Raw genomic sequence first — 17,059 nt, 5'->3', positions numbered from 1 at the left:
AAGCGGTAGATAGAATGTAACATTGATTACTTTATGTAGAAGTACGGTCAATAATTAGGATATTTTCGTGAAATAAAAATGATATTAAATACTTAATTAAAAACAGAAGTTTTTATTAATTTTTATGAATAAATCTAGTTTTACAATTATTTATGTCAAGACCTAAATACAATATGTCCATTAGTATTGAGAATTACCTCAAAGATCATTTAATATAAATTGTTTAATTGATCTGCCTAGACATTTCAATTGACTTGGGACATTTTTGCTTAGATTCAAGTAAATTACATTTCATACATTCTATAAATCAAAGATTTGAATGTACTCAAGTTCAAGACATTCACGCAAATTATTTTTCATATCATCATAGTATAAAAAACGAAGAAAAAAGGGGTGAAGTGGTAGCGGAACTACGTAATGTATTACTTAGATTCTGAAAAATTTACATGTTCATACGTTGTGTATAAACATCACATTGAATGTAATGTTTTTGTTACAATACTATAACGATCCTTTTTAATATGGCCGTTGACGATCGCGATCTCTATCTCCTCGGCTAAAATCATAAGTTCCTTTAGCATTGAGTCAATTTTTAAAAATAAGTTTGATCTTGGAAATATAATCTTACCCTCCACCTCCACGCATGGGGCCTCCACGTCCACCACCTCTATCACCTCGTCCTCCTCTGTCACCGCGGAATCCTCCTCCACCTCCGCCACCACGGCGATCCATGCCTCCACCTCGTCCACCACCGTCTCGGCCACCTCTGAATCCACCACCGCCTCGGCTGCCGCCATCTCGGCCACCTCTGAATCCACCTCCGCCTCCGCCACCACCACCGCCTCCACCCATACCTTCGGGCTTTTCACTTTTGCAAAGATTGCACTCGTTACGCCAGGCGAAATTCTTATTGCCACAGCCTGGATTGGGACACCTACAAAGCAACATTTTAAAATAGAGATCAATCTTTCAAGATCGGAGAAGCTGATATTTTTGAAAAATCGGTTGGTTCTATAAATTGAAATAAATACGGATTATCGATGGATACTTACGTCCAGTCACCACCTCGAGATCCAGCTCCACCACTTCCTCCTCGCCTATCACCACCGCCACCACCACCGCCACTGCGATAATCATCTCTGCTGCCTCGACTATCTCTGTCGCGGCTGCCACCGCCACCGCTACCGCCACCGAAACCACCACCGCGGCCTCCACCACCGCCACCGCCTCCTCCACGACCACCACCTCCTCCGCGAGGAGCGCTGCCCCGACTGCCTTGCCATTTGCTTTGATGCTGAGCTAATTGGACTTTGATAGTGTTTCCTTTGAATTCTTTTCCATTAAACCAGTCTATAGCTGATCGTGCGGCATTTTGATCATCGTAGGTAACTGTGGCCTCGCCTTTACTTTTTCCAGTACTTTTATCTTTGTACATCCAGATTTTTGGTTTGCCTGTGCGTTTGTCACTCTGTTACAAAAAATGTTTTCATGTCGTTAGTATTATTTTAATTTTACTCCATGCAAATGATTGACCGTTCTACTGTGATTGACAAAATTTCATTATGTTTAAGACTTTGATTCTTCCAATAAAATTGGCATTCGATTTTTAAATGTTACATACCTTAATCAGTCCAATGGCACCAAAGTGTTGGCAAATCTCTTCTTCGGTGATTTGGGAGTCCATTCCAGAAACAAAAATAGTATCTTCTTGGGTTACCATGTTGTCACTGCCTTGATCACTTCCATAGCCTCCTGTAAAATTAATCATTTTTTGAGAATACTTCACAAGAAACTGATACATCATTTCAAAATATCCTACTGCTCTATTCTGCAATTAACTAAGTAACTCTCATCGCTTAACATCAGTAAAATACGTTAGACAATTTGAAGATAAAAACCCAACTCAAGTCTAAATTGACATTATGAGTATTGTTAAAAATAGCACAAGCTAGTACAATTGCCCTCAATTATAAATGAGTTATACAAAAGTAATTCATAATGGCAATAATCATTTTTTTAATGCAATTTGCTTGTAACTTTTCAATTGTTTCTCATTGGCATAATAAATTGTACAAAAATTTAAATAATAAATACTCTATATTGAATCACTTCTGTTTCCAAAAACAATTTTCATCTAAAATGTTACTTTCATCTTCAAACCAATTTTTTCAATAAATGATAACTTCTGGTAACAAATGGTAAGCACACATAATTACTAATCTTCCCCTTAGCCCTTTGCCTAACTGGATAAATCTCTTATTTATATATAAAATATATAAAACCCTATTTATCACATGTAAACCTGGAGGATCTTTGAATATTCAATATTCTAGTCAAGCTTTGGACTTTACCAGATATGCTGCTTGTCAGATTTAAACCACTATTATTGTTGCAACTGTTTGTAACCGATACCCTTAGACATCTAAATGTACCATTAATTTAAGTTTTTCTATATTTCAATTGGTTTATTTATTGTTTGGTTTATGCATTGTTTCAACAATGTCATAATAAACATAACTGTACTAATGTAGACACTTTATATTGATTATTTATAACCTTGCTTTATGGAAGACATTCAAAGCTCAAGTGAGCTAATACCGTTGAATGTTACATTATTTCACATGTATACCTAATAATACTTGTTGAGGTAAAAGTAGAAATTTGTTTTGCATACCCAAACAGTAGTTTTCAACATTGTTAAATAAGGGGGGAAACCTTTTGCTTATCAACTATGCATGTAATTTTAATATCTCTTTCAAGTGATCATTTACCATTACCACTGATGATTCAATCAATTTTTCACCAATTTCAACCTCTTATAATTTCATATACATCATTCACTAGTTCTTTTTATTCTTTTTACTAATTTAAATTTAAATTATCAAATAGAACCTTTCATGTATTAATGTACCAAATTTAAATAGTAGAAATGGAATTACAATCAGTGATTCAAGTAGTTATAAATTTTGATTATTACTATATTAATTTACTTTAGGGATAAGAAACTTATTTTTTGATATTCAAACAGCCCTTTCATATACATTAGAGCAACTGGGTATTTTTTTTTTTTTTCAAGTCAATAATTAAATAGAGTGAATGCATGAATAAGCACCAGACTTGTTACAGACAGTCTGGTGCATTTACCTTTGTTAAAACCACCACGGCCACCGCCACTGCTAAAACACAGAAGCAGAAATAATACCAATGAGTCGAGACAGACATGGATAGAATTCATTTGATGAGTGGCTACTCAGTTTTCAAATCCTGCTTCGCCACCACTTCATTATCATATTCTTCTTGTTGTTCCTACTGTCTAAAGTCTTTAATACCATATATATAACATAGTCTATGAGTTTTTTAATAGTCTTGTGACAGTCCGACAAAGGGTTTATCATGCAAGATATTTAATGAAATGTTATTAACGTAAAATTGAATAAAATTATAAAAATTAAAATAACATGATACAAAAATTTTATAGATCATTTCAAGTCAATAAATAAAAGATTTATTGTAGCATTTGAATTATTAATGAAATGATAATTAATGCAATACATATCAAAAATTACAAATGGTAATTTCTTTTTCAAATGATATTATATAAAAAGGTATAAGTAATGAAGTAAAAATCATTGAACATTTATAGTAACTGATTTTATGTATTGACTTGAATTTAAATGAAATTTGATAATCATAGACAAATTTTTTGATACTATGTCAAATAGTCTTATACAACCTGTCATTTTACCTGATTTTTTTGATTTAGTATACATGTGTTAAACCTGTAGACACGCTTTAAATAGAAAAAGACCCACAGGGCATTAAGGTATGCACAAATAATAAAACATTACTTTTGCAACACAATATTTTGGTGACTGACTACGTTTTGAAGATAACATCAAGAGATTTAGTGATCTCTTAGACTCATTAAAGTAATAATCCTTTACTCTCTTAGAAATAAACAAGTGATCGTTGCATGTGTACGTTTTTTTGCATTAACTTAAAATTTAAGAAAGTTGCTCAAAATCATAGCAATTTATTCATTGGAACTTACTTGTAATTGCCACCTCGGTCTCCACCATATCCACCAGACCTGCGGTCATCTCCGCTTCCACCCCCACTGCTGCCATATCGGCCTCCACCACTGCCTCCTCCACCACCTCCTGATGAGCATGAATTCATTTATAACGAATCAAACCCTCATCAGAAATAAAAGTTATTTAAAAAGTAAAAGAAAATATGCCTACCGCTTCCATATCCTCCAGATCCTCCTCTATTGAAGCCACCACTGCGACCTCCTTGTCCTCCATAACCACCACTGCTTTGACTTCCATATCCACCACTGTTGCCACCACCGCCACCTTGGCCTCCATAACCACCCTCTTGGCTACCAGCACTCTGACCGCCATAACTTCCACTGCTGTAGTTATTACTGGAGCCATTGGCACCATAACCACCATAATCTTGATTGCCTTGACCGGATCCACTCTGTGGATCACTATCTTGTCCATAATTCTGATAATTCTGATAATTAGGGGGTGGTTGACTATATTGATTATAACCTCCTTGGGCCGACTGGGCATTGGAGGACCCACCGCCACCACTGCTAGGGGGTGGGTATGACGTGTCTTGGAGTGGTGCTCCGCCAGACGATGGTGGCGGTTGGTTGTATTGTTGATATTGTTGGTACTGAGCGTATTCTATAGGAAAAGCATATAAAAGCATAAGTTAAAGGGACGCATCGTTTACAAAAACATTGAGGGTAATCAATGCTCGGGTTGTGTTGGCGTCCAAATGGCGGCGACATAGCACGACTAGCGACGATTTTGGTGTAAACTTTCATGTACTCACGCTGATCAGTCATGATGAAGATGTTGATCTAAATCTAGACGCGTGAGATGAATGATATTCCTCTGAGACGAGGAGCACAACGTCCTATCGGACGTGCAATTGAAATGTAATTGTTTTTGGTCTCGTGTTATCAGCCGTCGAAAGGGTGAAACTATACTGGCTTGAGCCGGCACTTGTGGACGCTACTCGTCAGCGACTATACAGTCAATACCCGCTTCGTCTCACTTTTCAATGGCGCTTGGCGGATATGACGTAAAAAGCTATACGTATACAGATTGGGCGAGAGCGAGAGAGATAAAGAGATTGTGCAGCTGAAAACGTAGGAGCAGCGCAACTCCGGCTTGATAAACTCTAGTACTCATGTAGGCCGTTTTGAGCTTTTAGCCTTTTAGGTGGCGCTGGCAAAATCCATCAGTTCCGTCGCCAAAATTCAAACAATGAAACACGTTCGACAGCTATCTTTTTCTCGACTTCAACCGTTGTCTTTATCGAATCACGCAATGAAGAAAAAATGCATAACGGATGTGACAAATTCAATACACCGAATCGTCTTATTTTGTTTGATTATTTAAAATTAGTTAAAACCAACGATGTATGTGTGTTAAGATAATATATTCCAGTTCGTTAAACTTAGTTCAGAATCTTTTTTGTCACATTTCTTTATATCTTGTCGATTTTCTTCAGCAAGGACATCAAAAATCATCAGTGATGGAGGTAAACACAGGAACCGAACGGATTAAAAACAAGGGTGAACCGATGAACGTAGATGACGTAAACAAAGCAAATATCGATATGGAGATATCCGATTCAGATTCAAGTATAAAACTTAGACTCAGTTCTTCAACCGATCAGGTGACTGAGTCTGATTCGGAAGATAATTCCAGTGAGATTATTCCCTGTTTTAAACAGGACATTAAGGATCCAGCAAAGACAATAGTTCAACATCAAGTCAAAGGGAATGAGGCAAAAATTGTTGTCATCTTGGAGAACGGAGAACAGAGGCTCATTTCATTTGGGGTGCCTGAGGATGATTGCACAGTTGCTGATTTATTGGAACAAGTAACTTTTTTGATTATTTAATTAATATTATGTATCATTTTCATTGTTATCTTGTTTTCTAGTATCTTAGTACTTGGGAGTTGTGAGTTAATACCTTCTTCTTTTGTTTCATTTTTTTTCACCTCATTAATTTTCGAAATATTATTATTTGTTTCTTATGTTTAATCAACTTCTAGGCAAATATACAGGCTTCCCAAGAGCCCCGTGTTTCGTTGGTATCAGATCCAACTCTACACATAAACTACATTGTTGATGTCACGGCAAAGACGAATTATGATGAAAGTGATAGAGAATCCTCCATCGAGTCTGGAAGCCTGTGAGTCATTTAAAACAATTGGGAAAAAAAATTGAATGTAGAAGTACTGTAATAACATTTTTATATTCATAGAGTCAAAAGTGGTAGAACTGCTTTGTTAACGGGTTCAACAGGCTCAAATGCAAAGGTATATTATTTATTGAACATTTTTTATTTATTTTTTTATTTTCTACCCTAAATAAAAATTAAGTCAGAAAAATGAAACGTCTTTTAGTTGTATGATTTTCATAAGTTTTTTTAGTCCCAAAACTTCCATTTTGATCAATAGTAGTAATGGAATTGGAGTTCAAAAGAATTTTAATTTTAGAAGTGATATTGTATTATTATTAAATAATGTTAATTGTAAAATTTTACTATAGGTTGCAAAATACATCAAAGGTATGCTGGCAGTTTGTCCATTCTGTGGAATGAGTGCATCAGACTTTAATTATTGTATGAGATGTAAAAGAAAACTACCTGATGATATAAAGTCAATACCTATATCTACGGGTACTATGACAAAAAGAGATAACTCATCGTCTGATGTAAGTCTATTATTTTTGATTTTCCTTACTTTTAACTACTGATTATTTTTATTGTTGAGGATATCGAAATCTGAGCTATTTTGATAATATAAAATTATTATGAATTTTTTCCTATCAGCATTCAAGAAACAAGATTCAGAATTTCTATTCATCATTTGTCAAGAAACAAGATTCTAGATCGTTACAAAGGGCAGAAACCATTTCTAAAAGAAGTAGAAAAGGATGGGTCACTGATAAACAAAAGGATAAAATGAAAAAATTCCATAATAATTCCATTGAAATGTCTAAAGTTGAAGTTCCTGAGTCTAAAGAAAAAGTAAAGATGATCAACGACGTGAAGTCTGAAATCCCAAATAATTTAAAATCAAATTTCTGTGTAGGATTCGATGGGCAAGTTTCAGGTACGTTAAAGAATAAAAAAAGTAATTCATGGTATATATAAATTGTTTATTCTGCAATTTTAATTATAGGTAGAGGTAGAGACACTGACCCAGTTATACCACCTACTACCAATTTGTTAGTTACTCTTAAATGTCGTACTGTGATAATTGGATCTTACAAATTTTTTCCAGACTGTGAAATTACAATAACTTCAGATATTTTGCTAATCCAAGTACCTTCATTGGAAGATGGTAAGTTAATAAGAAACAGTTAAATTTTTATTAATTCAATTAAATTTATTGTTTTATATTTAACAGAGAGAAAATCCATATCATTAAAAATTAAATATGGAGAAATGTTGGCACTTTTAATACATTTTTCCAAGTCTATGCCAGTTCTATTTTTTTACACAAACATACCGACTGGTTCGAGAATAAGAGATATATTAGGTATGCAGGATCCCAAGGGACCATATTATGATCCAGCTAGTAAAGGTATACCTTTTTACAGTTATTGCTGCAGTGTAATTGTATGACTATTTACAATTTTTTCCTCATAGATCAAACACATAAACGAATTACATTACTTCCTGAAAGAATTACGGATGATGCGAAGTTAACACTGAAAGAAATATTTAGGCCCATTATGAGTGAATTAAATGGGAAAGAAGCTAATGATATTCTTGTAAAAGCTTCTCCTAGAGCAGTCCAAGTTCCAGCTCCATCTCTAGTTAAAAAACCTCGCAGATCAACAAGAACAAAAAAAATGAAATGTTCAACTTGTGACAAAGAAAAAAATAAGAAAAAGAAAAAATCCCATAATAATTTTATTCAAATGTTTAAAGTTCAAGTTCTTGAACCAAAAGAAAAAGCAGCGACAATCAATGAGAAGGAACCTGTAATCACAAATACTTTAAAATCAAACTTGCCTGTGGATTTCGATATCCCAGTTTCAGGTGAGTTTGAGACTAGCAATAATATCTACTATATATCCACTAGCCACAGTATCTATTACAGTCCATCCAAAATTGATTATTAAGCTATTTTACTTATAGGCACAAGTAATGGTAAAGACGCTGACACAGTTATACCAACCACTGTCAATTTGTTAGTTACAATCAAATGTAATACAGTGAGAATAGGATCTTATAGATTCATTCCAGACAGTGAAGTTACCATAACTTCAGATTATTTACTATTAAAAGTACCTTTACTCCAAGATGGTAAGATTTTAATGAAGTAATTAATTTTTTATCTATTCTCTTCAATTTATCATGTTATATTTAATAGAGACACACTCCATATCATTAAAAATTCATTATGAAGAAATGTTAGCTCTTTCAATAAATTTTTCAAAGTCTATGCCAGTTTTATTTTTGGACACAAATTTGTCAACTGGACTGAGAATAAGAGATTTATTAGGTATGCAGAATCCCAAAGGTCCATATTTTGATCCAGCTAGTAAAGGTATGACTCTTTCCATTTATTGCTATAGTTAAAATATATGGTTATTAAGAATTTTTTTATGTAGATCAAACACATAAACGAATTACAATTCTTCCTGAAAAAATTACAGACAAAGTGGAATTAATGCTGAAAGAAATATTTAAACCTATTATGAATGAATTAAGTTGGGAACAAGCCACAAACATTCTTTTTCAAGCGGTCTTGTGATACAAATATTTTTCTTTATTTTGACTACTTTTTCTTTGATTATTGTTAAGGTATGAGAATCTGAGCTCCTTATAAATACAAATATTTCAAGGATCAAAATTTTTATTGATTTTAGTTTATCATCATCCATTATTGACAATAAAATAAGGTGTTTTTGTTTTAGATAGTTATTAATGTTGTTGAATAAAAATTTATTTTTTATACTAAAATTGAATTTATTCGATGTACTTAATCATTCTTTTAAACAAAGACTGTACTTTTGTAATGACTAACAAATCTTTTCGTCATTATTTGTAGCTCTTGGTCGTCCTTTTAACACCTTTTCCATCATCCTTACGAACTTGTATCGTCAACTTTATTACGGCTCATAATGATTTGTGTTTTCAAAACAATAATAAGCTTACATACACTGACAGTTCATGCATAACACGTGTTTCATTGAAATAATTGAAGCCTATAAACGGATGGTGCGCTGCGAGCATCTGGAGCGGGAGAATTTAAAATTGGAAAGCCGGCTGTCACTGCACGATTCGTAAATATTGGAGAACTGAAAGCTCTGTAAAAAGACCCTACCCACGCATTAAAACTTGACAAGAGAAAAAAAATTGAAGGTATAATATCTCTATCGACTTTCCATGAACGTAATGGTGTTCATAAATGATGAAAATATTTTTGAAGGGAAGAAAATTCCTTTTTCTTAAATCTATAACGCTTCAAAAGATTGGCATAATCTGGATGGAATGCTGTTATACCGTTCATTTAACTTCAGAAACCGTACGAGTTACTCAGATTTAATACACGCGCTGAGCAGCCAAAATAAAAACGAAGCAAAAATAAATAGAAAAAATGTGACGCAGCGCGGCTTGTTAATAATTTAGTTAAAGGGCCAACGGTATAGTTAAAAGCCACTACATTCCTATAAAGATTACTCTCGCGCTGTAACAACAGCTCCAAAATTCGCGCAGTGAATTCACAATCATAGGCGTGAATGTACTCTCGGACCGAGCTCGTTACTGACTGCATCGGGTTCTTTTGCGAAACTTCAATCAGTGAAAATGCCGTACACTATTCGCTACTACTGCCGGTGCACAGAGTGAGAGGATGATGTATATATATGTGACAGCGGTGTCCGCTCGAACTACGTGAGTCCCCCCATAAAACTTGACACGGCAACGACCTCAAAAAGACTGCTGAGGGCGCCCCGTCTACTCTAACAGGCACATATTAACGTTATCCAATGTGCAAAAAATTGCAATCCTTAGAATAATGTACGCTACCAATGTAATGGGTACTGCACGAACGAGCGAGAGAGAGAGAGAGAGGGAGCACCGCTGCACAAGGCGCAGGCAAGAATCGTCGCGAATAGCAGCAGCAGCAGCCGTACCTATACACGTCCCCGTCTCCGTTGTAACGTTTTGATACAGAGCCTCCGCTGCTCGACGGAGCCACTTTGGCGCGCGCTCAGCGAGCCACCAGTATACCGCCTCCTTTTACGTTCGCTCCAAATTTCTTATTTTTTATACGGCCAAACGGACGGCGTTCGCGTATATATGCGACTCCTGTTGCACGTCGCTGATCGCGTTGCTTATATGTATGCGTCGATTTGACTGCCAGTCTTTTCGGCGGCTCCTCTGCATTTATAATACTGCACGTCTATTATTATTATACCACTGTGTTCGATATATATGTATAGCATGTGTTGGTGCAGCGCGTAACAGAGTGATAATCAAGCGTGCGCCTAAAAAGTTCGCAATTTCAAACCTAGCCCGGACTCCGGAGTATTGGCTTGCGGAGTTGCGCAGGTGTTTGCTCGTGGGCTCTCTCGCCTGTGTCTTTGCGACTCCTCGTGCTTCTTAAGACGGACTCGAAACCATTTCAGAGACGCGACTTATAGCGTCATTATAGGCGAGACAAGTTCACACTGCTACAGGTTATGCCGCCGTTCGATAGCTGATGACTTGTTTCTTACCTAGTTTCTCATCTTTAAAATAATCCTCTTAGTTTGTCAACGGAATCGGAGTTAGCCTTTTTCATTTGCCTTTTCCACATTATTCAAGTTTGCTCTGCTATTTTCGAGCTGCCAAGACTCCCTGAACCCTCGATGCACTGCTTTTTTCGACGGCGATACAGCATTAGCTCGGTGTCTATGTGCCTATGATCAAGACTTCATTTGGTGAGTCAATAATCATTTTCTTTACTGATTGCCCATCTCATTTCATTTCACATAGTTCCTGATTCTTGTGACTTTGCTAGGAATGTAGACATGAATTATTTGATTCCACAGGTCAAATAAGCTATTATTTTGGAATCTGTAATACATGATAATGGTTTAAATGGAATTCGGTATCGTAGCAATCTCTCAAGGAAATAGGAAAGATTCTCATCAAAAACCATCAAACTCTCTGAAAGAAAACTTTTTGTCTTTCTGGAAGTTTCAAATACTATGGCAGACTATTATGATGTTATCACAAATTCAGATAATAATACTTTTGTTCTAAAAGACTTTCCACAATTGTGCGATGTTGATGGACAGAGCTATCAAATTGTTGTTGAGGACAACGGTGGACAGACTTTATTAATTGCCCCATCCACAGGAAATACTCCAGCCACCCTTGTTTCGCAGCCAATTACTATTGGATCTTCATTGGAGCAGAGGTAATTGCATTTTTTAAATATTTTTTGATAAACTGTACAATTCATTTTAATAATCCAATCTAATTTTTTATTACTTATCTTTTTTATTTATGGTTACATTGAATTTAAACATTTTTTTTCAGACAAAGTGTTATTTTAATTAAAACCAATGAACCAGGTGTTCAATCGGAGGCATTTACTAGATCTGTATCAAATTCAAAAGTTGTCAACAAAGGTAGTTAATTATAATTAAATTAGAATATTGCACTTGCGTTGAATTAATTATTTTATTTATGTTCAAAGATAATTCAGATGAGCTGATACGTTATGCCAATATACCAAAAACCATTGAATTACAAGTTGGAAAATTGCCTAAAACCTTCATTTCTACTGGAACTAGAACTCTTCAATCAAGTGTATTGGTCGGTATTCACTAGTTTATACCTTTAAATTCTTCTTTTATTCTTTTTTTATTTATTTTTCATCATTTTAGCCTCCACTTGCCGCACCAAATGTTGTTGTACAACCTGGTTCAAATTTAAATACTACTCGAATTGTACAAATCAACAAACGGCATTCTGTTGGTACTGGTACACCCGTGAGATCAAATTTGCCAAGCCAAACTATTCGAAAAATTGCTCCTGGTGGGAAAATGAAGCGTGCTTCTATTGCTGGAGGTAATGCTAATGTATCATTAGTTCAACCAAGAAGTACTACAGGATTTATCCGTACAAATCAACTTGCTGCTAAAACTTCACAACATACACCAACTAGGATAGCTAATAATTCTGAAGTTGTAGCTGTAAGCCATAATCTTCAAGGAACAATACCAACAGCCGCAGCAGGGTTTTGTCAACTTAGTGAACGCATTAAGGCTGATCAACAAACTACAGTAAAGCCAAAATTATCCAAACATCAACCAATACTAGCAGTACATCCAACGCCAAGGTCTATTTCATCTTCCCAGGCCCCGCTTAAGCAGCGAGGTCCGATGGGTCAAGTAATGGGTCAACTAATGGGTCATGGTCACAGACAGCAGCAACAACTACAACAGCAGCAGCAGCAGCAGCAGCAGCAGCAGGAGCAGCAGCTCGCACTACTTCAACAGCAGCAAGCACAACAACATGCAGCAGTGAAGCAAGCAAATGCAGGGTCCCAACAAATTAAAGATAAGAGTGAACCAATGGAAGTAGAGGAAAGTGGTAGTATGGAGCAATCCGACAGTCAGAGTACTTCTACAAAATCTGATCCTGAAGAAAATTCCAGTGAGAGTATTGCCTATTTACAACAGGACATTGAAGATCCAGCAAAGACCATAGTTCAGCATCAAGTCAAAGGGAATGAGGCCAAAATGCTTGTCATCTTGGAGAACGGAGAACAGAGGCTCATTACATTTGAGGTGCCTAAGGATGATTGCACAGTTGCTGATTTATTGGAACAAGTAACTATTTTGATTATTTAATTAATATTATGTATCATTTTAATTGTTATCTTGTTTTCTAGTATCTTAGTACTTGTGAGTTGTGAGTTAATACCTTCTTCTTCTGTTTCATTTTTTTCACCTCATAAATTTTTGAAATATTATTATTTGTTGCTACATGTTTGAAGGGGAGTGATAAATGGATCTTATGTTTAATCAACTTTTAGGCAAATATACAGGCTTCCCAAGAGCCCCGTGTTTCGTTGGTATCAGATCCAACTCTGCACATAAACTACATTGTTGATGTCACTGCAAAGATGAATTATGATGAAAGTGATAAAGAATCCTCAGTAAAATCGAGAAGCCCGTGAGTTCATTTAAAACAATTAAGAAAAAAAATTGATCGTATAAGTGTTGTAATAAAATTTTCATATTTACAGAGTCAAAAGTGGTAGAACTGCTTCGTCAACAGGTTCGACAGGCTCAAATGCAAAGGTATATTATTTATTAAAAATTTTTTATTTAATTTTTTTATTTTTTACCCATATAGAAATTGAATCTGAAAAACGAATCTTTTTTTAGTTGTGTGATTTTCATAATTTTTTTTAGTCCCAAAACTTCTATTTTGATAAATAGTAGTAATAGAATTTGGGTTTAAAAGAATTTTAATTTTAAAAATGATGTATTATTATAAAATAATGTTAATTGTGCAATTTTACTTTAGGTTGCAAAATATATTAAAGGTATGCTGGCAGTTTGTCCATTCTGTGGAATGAGTGCAGCAGACTTCAATTACTGCATGAGATGTAAAAGAAAACTACCTGATGATGTCAAGTCAATACCTATATCTACGGGTGTTATGACAAAAAGAGATAACTCATCTTCTGATGTAAGTCTATTATTTTTTCAATTTTTCTTACATTTAACTACTGATTATTTTTATTGTTGATGATATCAAAATCTGATCGATTTTGATAATATTATTAAAATTATTATGAATTTTTTTCTATCAGCATCCATCATTGGTCAAGAAACAAGATTCTGGATTGTTACAAAGGGCAGAAACAGTTTCAAAAAGAGGTAGAGGAGGGTGTAGAAATCGCGGTTTATTAAAAGCTAAACAATTCAAAGAACCAGAATGTTTAACTATATCTTCTGATGAAGAAGATGATAATAAAGTGAAAACGTCACTCAATAATTCTATTGAAATGCCTAAAGTTCAAGTTTCTGAACCAAAAGAAAAAGCAGAGACGATCAATGAAAAGGAACCTGTAATCACAAATACTTTGAAATCAAACTTCCGTGCGGGTTTTGATGGTCAAGTTTCAGGTTAGTTTAAGACTAGTAACAGTATCCGTTATACATGCAAAATTTATTATTCTGAAATTTTACTTTTAGGTGTAAGTAGTAGCAAAGACACTGCTCCACTTATACCACCTACTAGCAATCTGTTAGTTACTCTGAAATGTCGTACAGTTAGAATTGGATCATATAAATTCGTTCCAGACTGTGCCGTTACAATAACTTCGGATAATTTGCAAATCGATGTACCTTTACTGGAAGATGGTAAGATATTAAGAAACAATTAATTTTTTATTAATCCAATTAAATTTATTGTTTTATATTTAACAGAGAGAAAATCCATATCATTAAAAATTAAATATGGAGAAATGTTGGCACTTTTAATACATTTTTCCAAGTCTATGCCAGTTCTATTTTTTTACACAAACATACCGACTGGTTCGAGAATAAGAGATATATTAGGTATGCAGGATCCCAAGGGGCCATATTATGATCCAGCTAGTAAAGGTATACCTTTTTACAGTTATTGCTGCAGTGTAATTGCATAACTATTTACAATTTTTTCCTCGTAGATCAAACACATAAACGAATTACATTACTTCCTGAAAGAATTACGGATGATGCGAAGTTAACACTGAAAGAAATATTTAGGCCCATTATGAGTGAATTAAATGGGAAAGAAGCTAACGATATTCTTGTTCAAGCTTCTCCTAGAGCAGTTCAAGTTCCAGCTCCATCTCCAGTTAAAAAACCTATTCAAACAACAAGCACGGCTTCTGCTTCTAATGGAGTTATTCAAACGTATGTGCAATGTTTTTAAATTAAATTATTAAGCCAGAAATGCATAAATTACACAGATTTTTCCGATTTTTTAGTATAACTGTATATCCGCCACCACCGGCCAAAGGAGGCATAGCTATTAATACTGAAGATTTCTTTTGCCTTGCTGAAGATCAGTTTCTTAATGATGTTATTATTGACTTTTATTTAAAATATTTAACTCTTCAAGTACTTTCTGAAGTAGATAACCAGAGGACACACGTTTTTAGTACCTATTTTTATAAACGATTGACGAGTCCGCATACTCAATCTATTGGTAACGTTGAGAATTTATCCCCTGCTGCCAAGCGTCACGCTAGAGTTAAGAAGTGGACTAAAAATGTTAATATATTTAAAAAAGATTTTATTGTTATCCCTATCAATGAACAGTAAGTTAATACTTGTAATTCATCAATTTTTTCAATTTTTTCAATCGGTTAATAATTATAATATATAAAAAATTTTAGTGCTCATTGGTTCTTGGCAATTATTTGTTTCCCGGGATTAGTTGGAAAAATAATACCCAAAGTTGAAGAAAAATCTGAAAGTCAAAAACTCGAAGAAAAAAAGAAAAAAGAAGCAAAAGCAAAAGTTGCTGGAAACAGCGCTACATCGGCTAACACAATAACGATAGACACCCACGACGATGGTTCAGAAAGAGATGAGGCAGAAGGTGACGATGATGAATTGGAAACAGAAAGTGATATCGATGTAAGTTTTTTAATGAAAGTTCTACAAGAATGTTAAATTTTTTAAACTCTGACATTCTATTTTTTTTTATATTTTTTAGGATGAATCTGAGACCAAGTCTGAAGTAGATAAAACTACTCCAAAAGATAACCCAAACATCGAAAAAAAAGACATAACAAAAGTGTAAGTTGAAAATCAATTCATCACAATTATATAAAGTTCATGTTTAAAAAAAATTTATCTGTTGCAGTCCTTGTATTTTAATATTTGATTCACTGGCTGGAGCAAACCGGTCAAGAGTTGTGGCTACACTAAGAGATTATCTTAGTTGTGAATATCGGGCTAAAATGGGTGCAGAACAACTTTTTACTAAAGACACTATAAAAGGAGCTGTACCTAAAGTTCCTCAGCAATCAAATTTCACCGATTGCGGTTTATATGTACTTCAGTATGTCGAGGCTTTTTTCCAGGTTTGTGAAAATTATTAAATCATTTTTTATTAATTTTAAATTAAATTACACACATTTATATGGGAAACAATTATTGCAGACCCCGATCGATAACTACACTTTACCAATTAAAACTTTAAAAAATTGGTTCGAAGAAATTACTGTTACTCGCAAAAGAGAGGAAATAGCAAAGTTACTCACAGAGATAGTCAGTAAAGATTCTTCAAAAACTGCAGTCACTTTACCTACCTTGACTTTTCCAACTCAAGATGGGATTCTAAAGCCAAAATCTGAGAGTCAAGCTGAGGCAAAATTAGTAAAAGTGGAAGTAGATAAAAAAAAAGCTACTGAGAAGATAGAAACAACTCCAGGTACCGAGGAAACTGAAAGTACGAACAATATCAACTGCAATAGTACCGATAATGAAAATAAAACTATTGCAACAAAATTAACCATTCCTGTTACAAGTTCAAAAACCGCTTCTACGACAGCTGATACTGTAAATCAACAAAAAAAATCAATTGAAGCTACCACAAGTAACACAGTAAAGTAAGAGAAGGCAAAATATTTTGCAAAAGATAAATCAAATTATTAATTTCACTTGTTTTTGTTCCAGAACTTCGGTGGATCCAATGACATATTTAAAAACGAAAAGAATACCCAGATTACAGAAATCATCCGAAAGCTTAGATGATGGTGAAACTGTTTCAAAAAAGCTCAAAAGTGATTCTTCTGACTCTTGTAAATAAGTGTTGTTTTTTAATAATGTGTAATGCTAATTAAGTTTAGTCACTATTAGTTAAAGGACTTGAAATATGATCGAATGTGTAGTTCTTTTAGTGTAAGATTAATAAAATAAGATACATTGATAATGTAAAAACTGGCTGATTTTATTACAACCAATTATGCAGCTAAAATTTAAAAATATAACATGAAATTATTTT

General features: G+C 34.4%; 3 protein-coding genes across 8 annotated transcripts; 2 read left to right on the top strand and 1 right to left on the bottom strand.

Annotated features, from left to right (window-relative positions):
• Positions 1-89: 89 nt before the first annotated feature.
• On the bottom strand, positions 90-5,154 carry LOC106654084 (RNA-binding protein cabeza). Of its 2 annotated transcripts, none has more exons than XM_023458844.1 (8): positions 4,849-5,154; positions 4,245-4,697; positions 4,052-4,160; positions 3,145-3,173; positions 1,622-1,752; positions 1,053-1,468; positions 629-934; positions 90-556 (listed from the first exon to the last, which is right to left on the bottom strand). In XM_023458844.1, the coding sequence occupies exons 1-8, from the start codon at positions 4,859-4,861 to the stop codon at positions 517-519; spliced, it is 1,497 nt and encodes a 498-aa protein (XP_023314612.1). In that variant the 5' UTR covers positions 4,862-5,154; the 3' UTR covers positions 90-516. The 2 variants fall into 2 exon arrangements, with proteins under 2 accessions (XP_023314612.1, XP_014229265.1); XM_014373779.2 differs by having other exon boundaries at positions 3,145-3,176; positions 4,849-5,153.
• Positions 5,155-5,300: 146 nt separating this feature from the next.
• LOC106654253 lies at positions 5,301-8,860 on the top strand. Of its 2 annotated transcripts, none has more exons than XM_014374043.2 (12): positions 5,301-5,440; positions 5,533-5,907; positions 6,084-6,223; positions 6,296-6,350; positions 6,583-6,747; positions 6,866-7,148; positions 7,218-7,379; positions 7,446-7,622; positions 7,688-8,083; positions 8,183-8,350; positions 8,418-8,594; positions 8,659-8,860. In XM_014374043.2, the coding sequence occupies exons 1-12, from the start codon at positions 5,360-5,362 to the stop codon at positions 8,799-8,801; spliced, it is 2,322 nt and encodes a 773-aa protein (XP_014229529.2). In that variant the 5' UTR covers positions 5,301-5,359; the 3' UTR covers positions 8,802-8,860. The 2 variants fall into 2 exon arrangements, with proteins under 2 accessions (XP_014229529.2, XP_014229528.2); XM_014374042.2 differs by having other exon boundaries at positions 8,168-8,350.
• Positions 8,861-10,223: 1,363 nt separating this feature from the next.
• LOC106654252 lies at positions 10,224-17,045 on the top strand. 4 transcript variants are annotated; one of them, XM_014374040.2, is made up of 19 exons: positions 10,224-10,974; positions 11,086-11,456; positions 11,579-11,670; positions 11,739-11,857; positions 11,929-12,327; positions 12,403-12,876; positions 13,083-13,222; positions 13,296-13,350; positions 13,580-13,744; positions 13,869-14,184; positions 14,254-14,421; positions 14,488-14,664; positions 14,730-14,958; positions 15,033-15,365; positions 15,444-15,687; positions 15,767-15,849; positions 15,917-16,136; positions 16,216-16,664; positions 16,732-17,045. In XM_014374040.2, the coding sequence occupies exons 2-19, from the start codon at positions 11,245-11,247 to the stop codon at positions 16,862-16,864; spliced, it is 4,008 nt and encodes a 1,335-aa protein (XP_014229526.2). In that variant the 5' UTR covers positions 10,224-10,974; positions 11,086-11,244; the 3' UTR covers positions 16,865-17,045. The 4 variants fall into 4 exon arrangements, with proteins under 4 accessions (XP_014229526.2, XP_014229527.2, XP_014229524.2 ...); XM_014374041.2 differs by having other exon boundaries at positions 11,929-12,630; positions 12,727-12,876; positions 16,732-17,044; XM_014374038.2 differs by having other exon boundaries at positions 11,929-12,876; positions 16,732-17,044.
• Positions 17,046-17,059: the final 14 nt, after the last annotated feature.

The sequence above is a fragment of the Trichogramma pretiosum genome, unplaced genomic scaffold (assembly GCF_000599845.2).
Source record: "Trichogramma pretiosum strain Unisexual culture from Peru unplaced genomic scaffold, Tpre_2.0 scaffold25, whole genome shotgun sequence".
Lineage (NCBI taxonomy): Eukaryota > Metazoa > Arthropoda > Insecta > Hymenoptera > Trichogrammatidae > Trichogramma > Trichogramma pretiosum.
This window is presented reverse-complemented; position numbering and strand designations above follow the sequence as displayed.

Excerpts from the sequence above, each read along its gene's own strand:
- LOC106654084 (XM_014373779.2), bottom strand. Across the intron at positions 3,177-4,051 it reads GACCGAGGTGGCAATTACAA|CAGTGGCGGTGGCCGTGGTG; the intron begins GTAAGTTCCAAT and ends TCTGTGTTTTAG. Across the intron at positions 935-1,052 it reads TCTCGAGGTGGTGACTGGAC|GTGTCCCAATCCAGGCTGTG; the intron begins GTAAGTATCCAT and ends GTTGCTTTGTAG.
- LOC106654253 (XM_014374042.2), top strand. The coding sequence starts at position 5,360 with ATGCATAACGGATGTGACAAATTCAATACACCGAATCGTCTTATTTTG. Across the intron at positions 7,149-7,217 it reads ATTCGATGGGCAAGTTTCAG|GTAGAGGTAGAGACACTGAC; the intron begins GTACGTTAAAGA and ends TTTTAATTATAG. Across the intron at positions 8,595-8,658 it reads TTTTGATCCAGCTAGTAAAG|ATCAAACACATAAACGAATT; the intron begins GTATGACTCTTT and ends TTTTTTATGTAG.
- LOC106654252 (XM_014374038.2), top strand. The coding sequence starts at position 11,245 with ATGGCAGACTATTATGATGTTATCACAAATTCAGATAATAATACTTTT. Across the intron at positions 14,185-14,253 it reads TTTTGATGGTCAAGTTTCAG|GTGTAAGTAGTAGCAAAGAC; the intron begins GTTAGTTTAAGA and ends TTTTACTTTTAG. Across the intron at positions 16,665-16,731 it reads ACCACAAGTAACACAGTAAA|AACTTCGGTGGATCCAATGA; the intron begins GTAAGAGAAGGC and ends TTTTTGTTCCAG.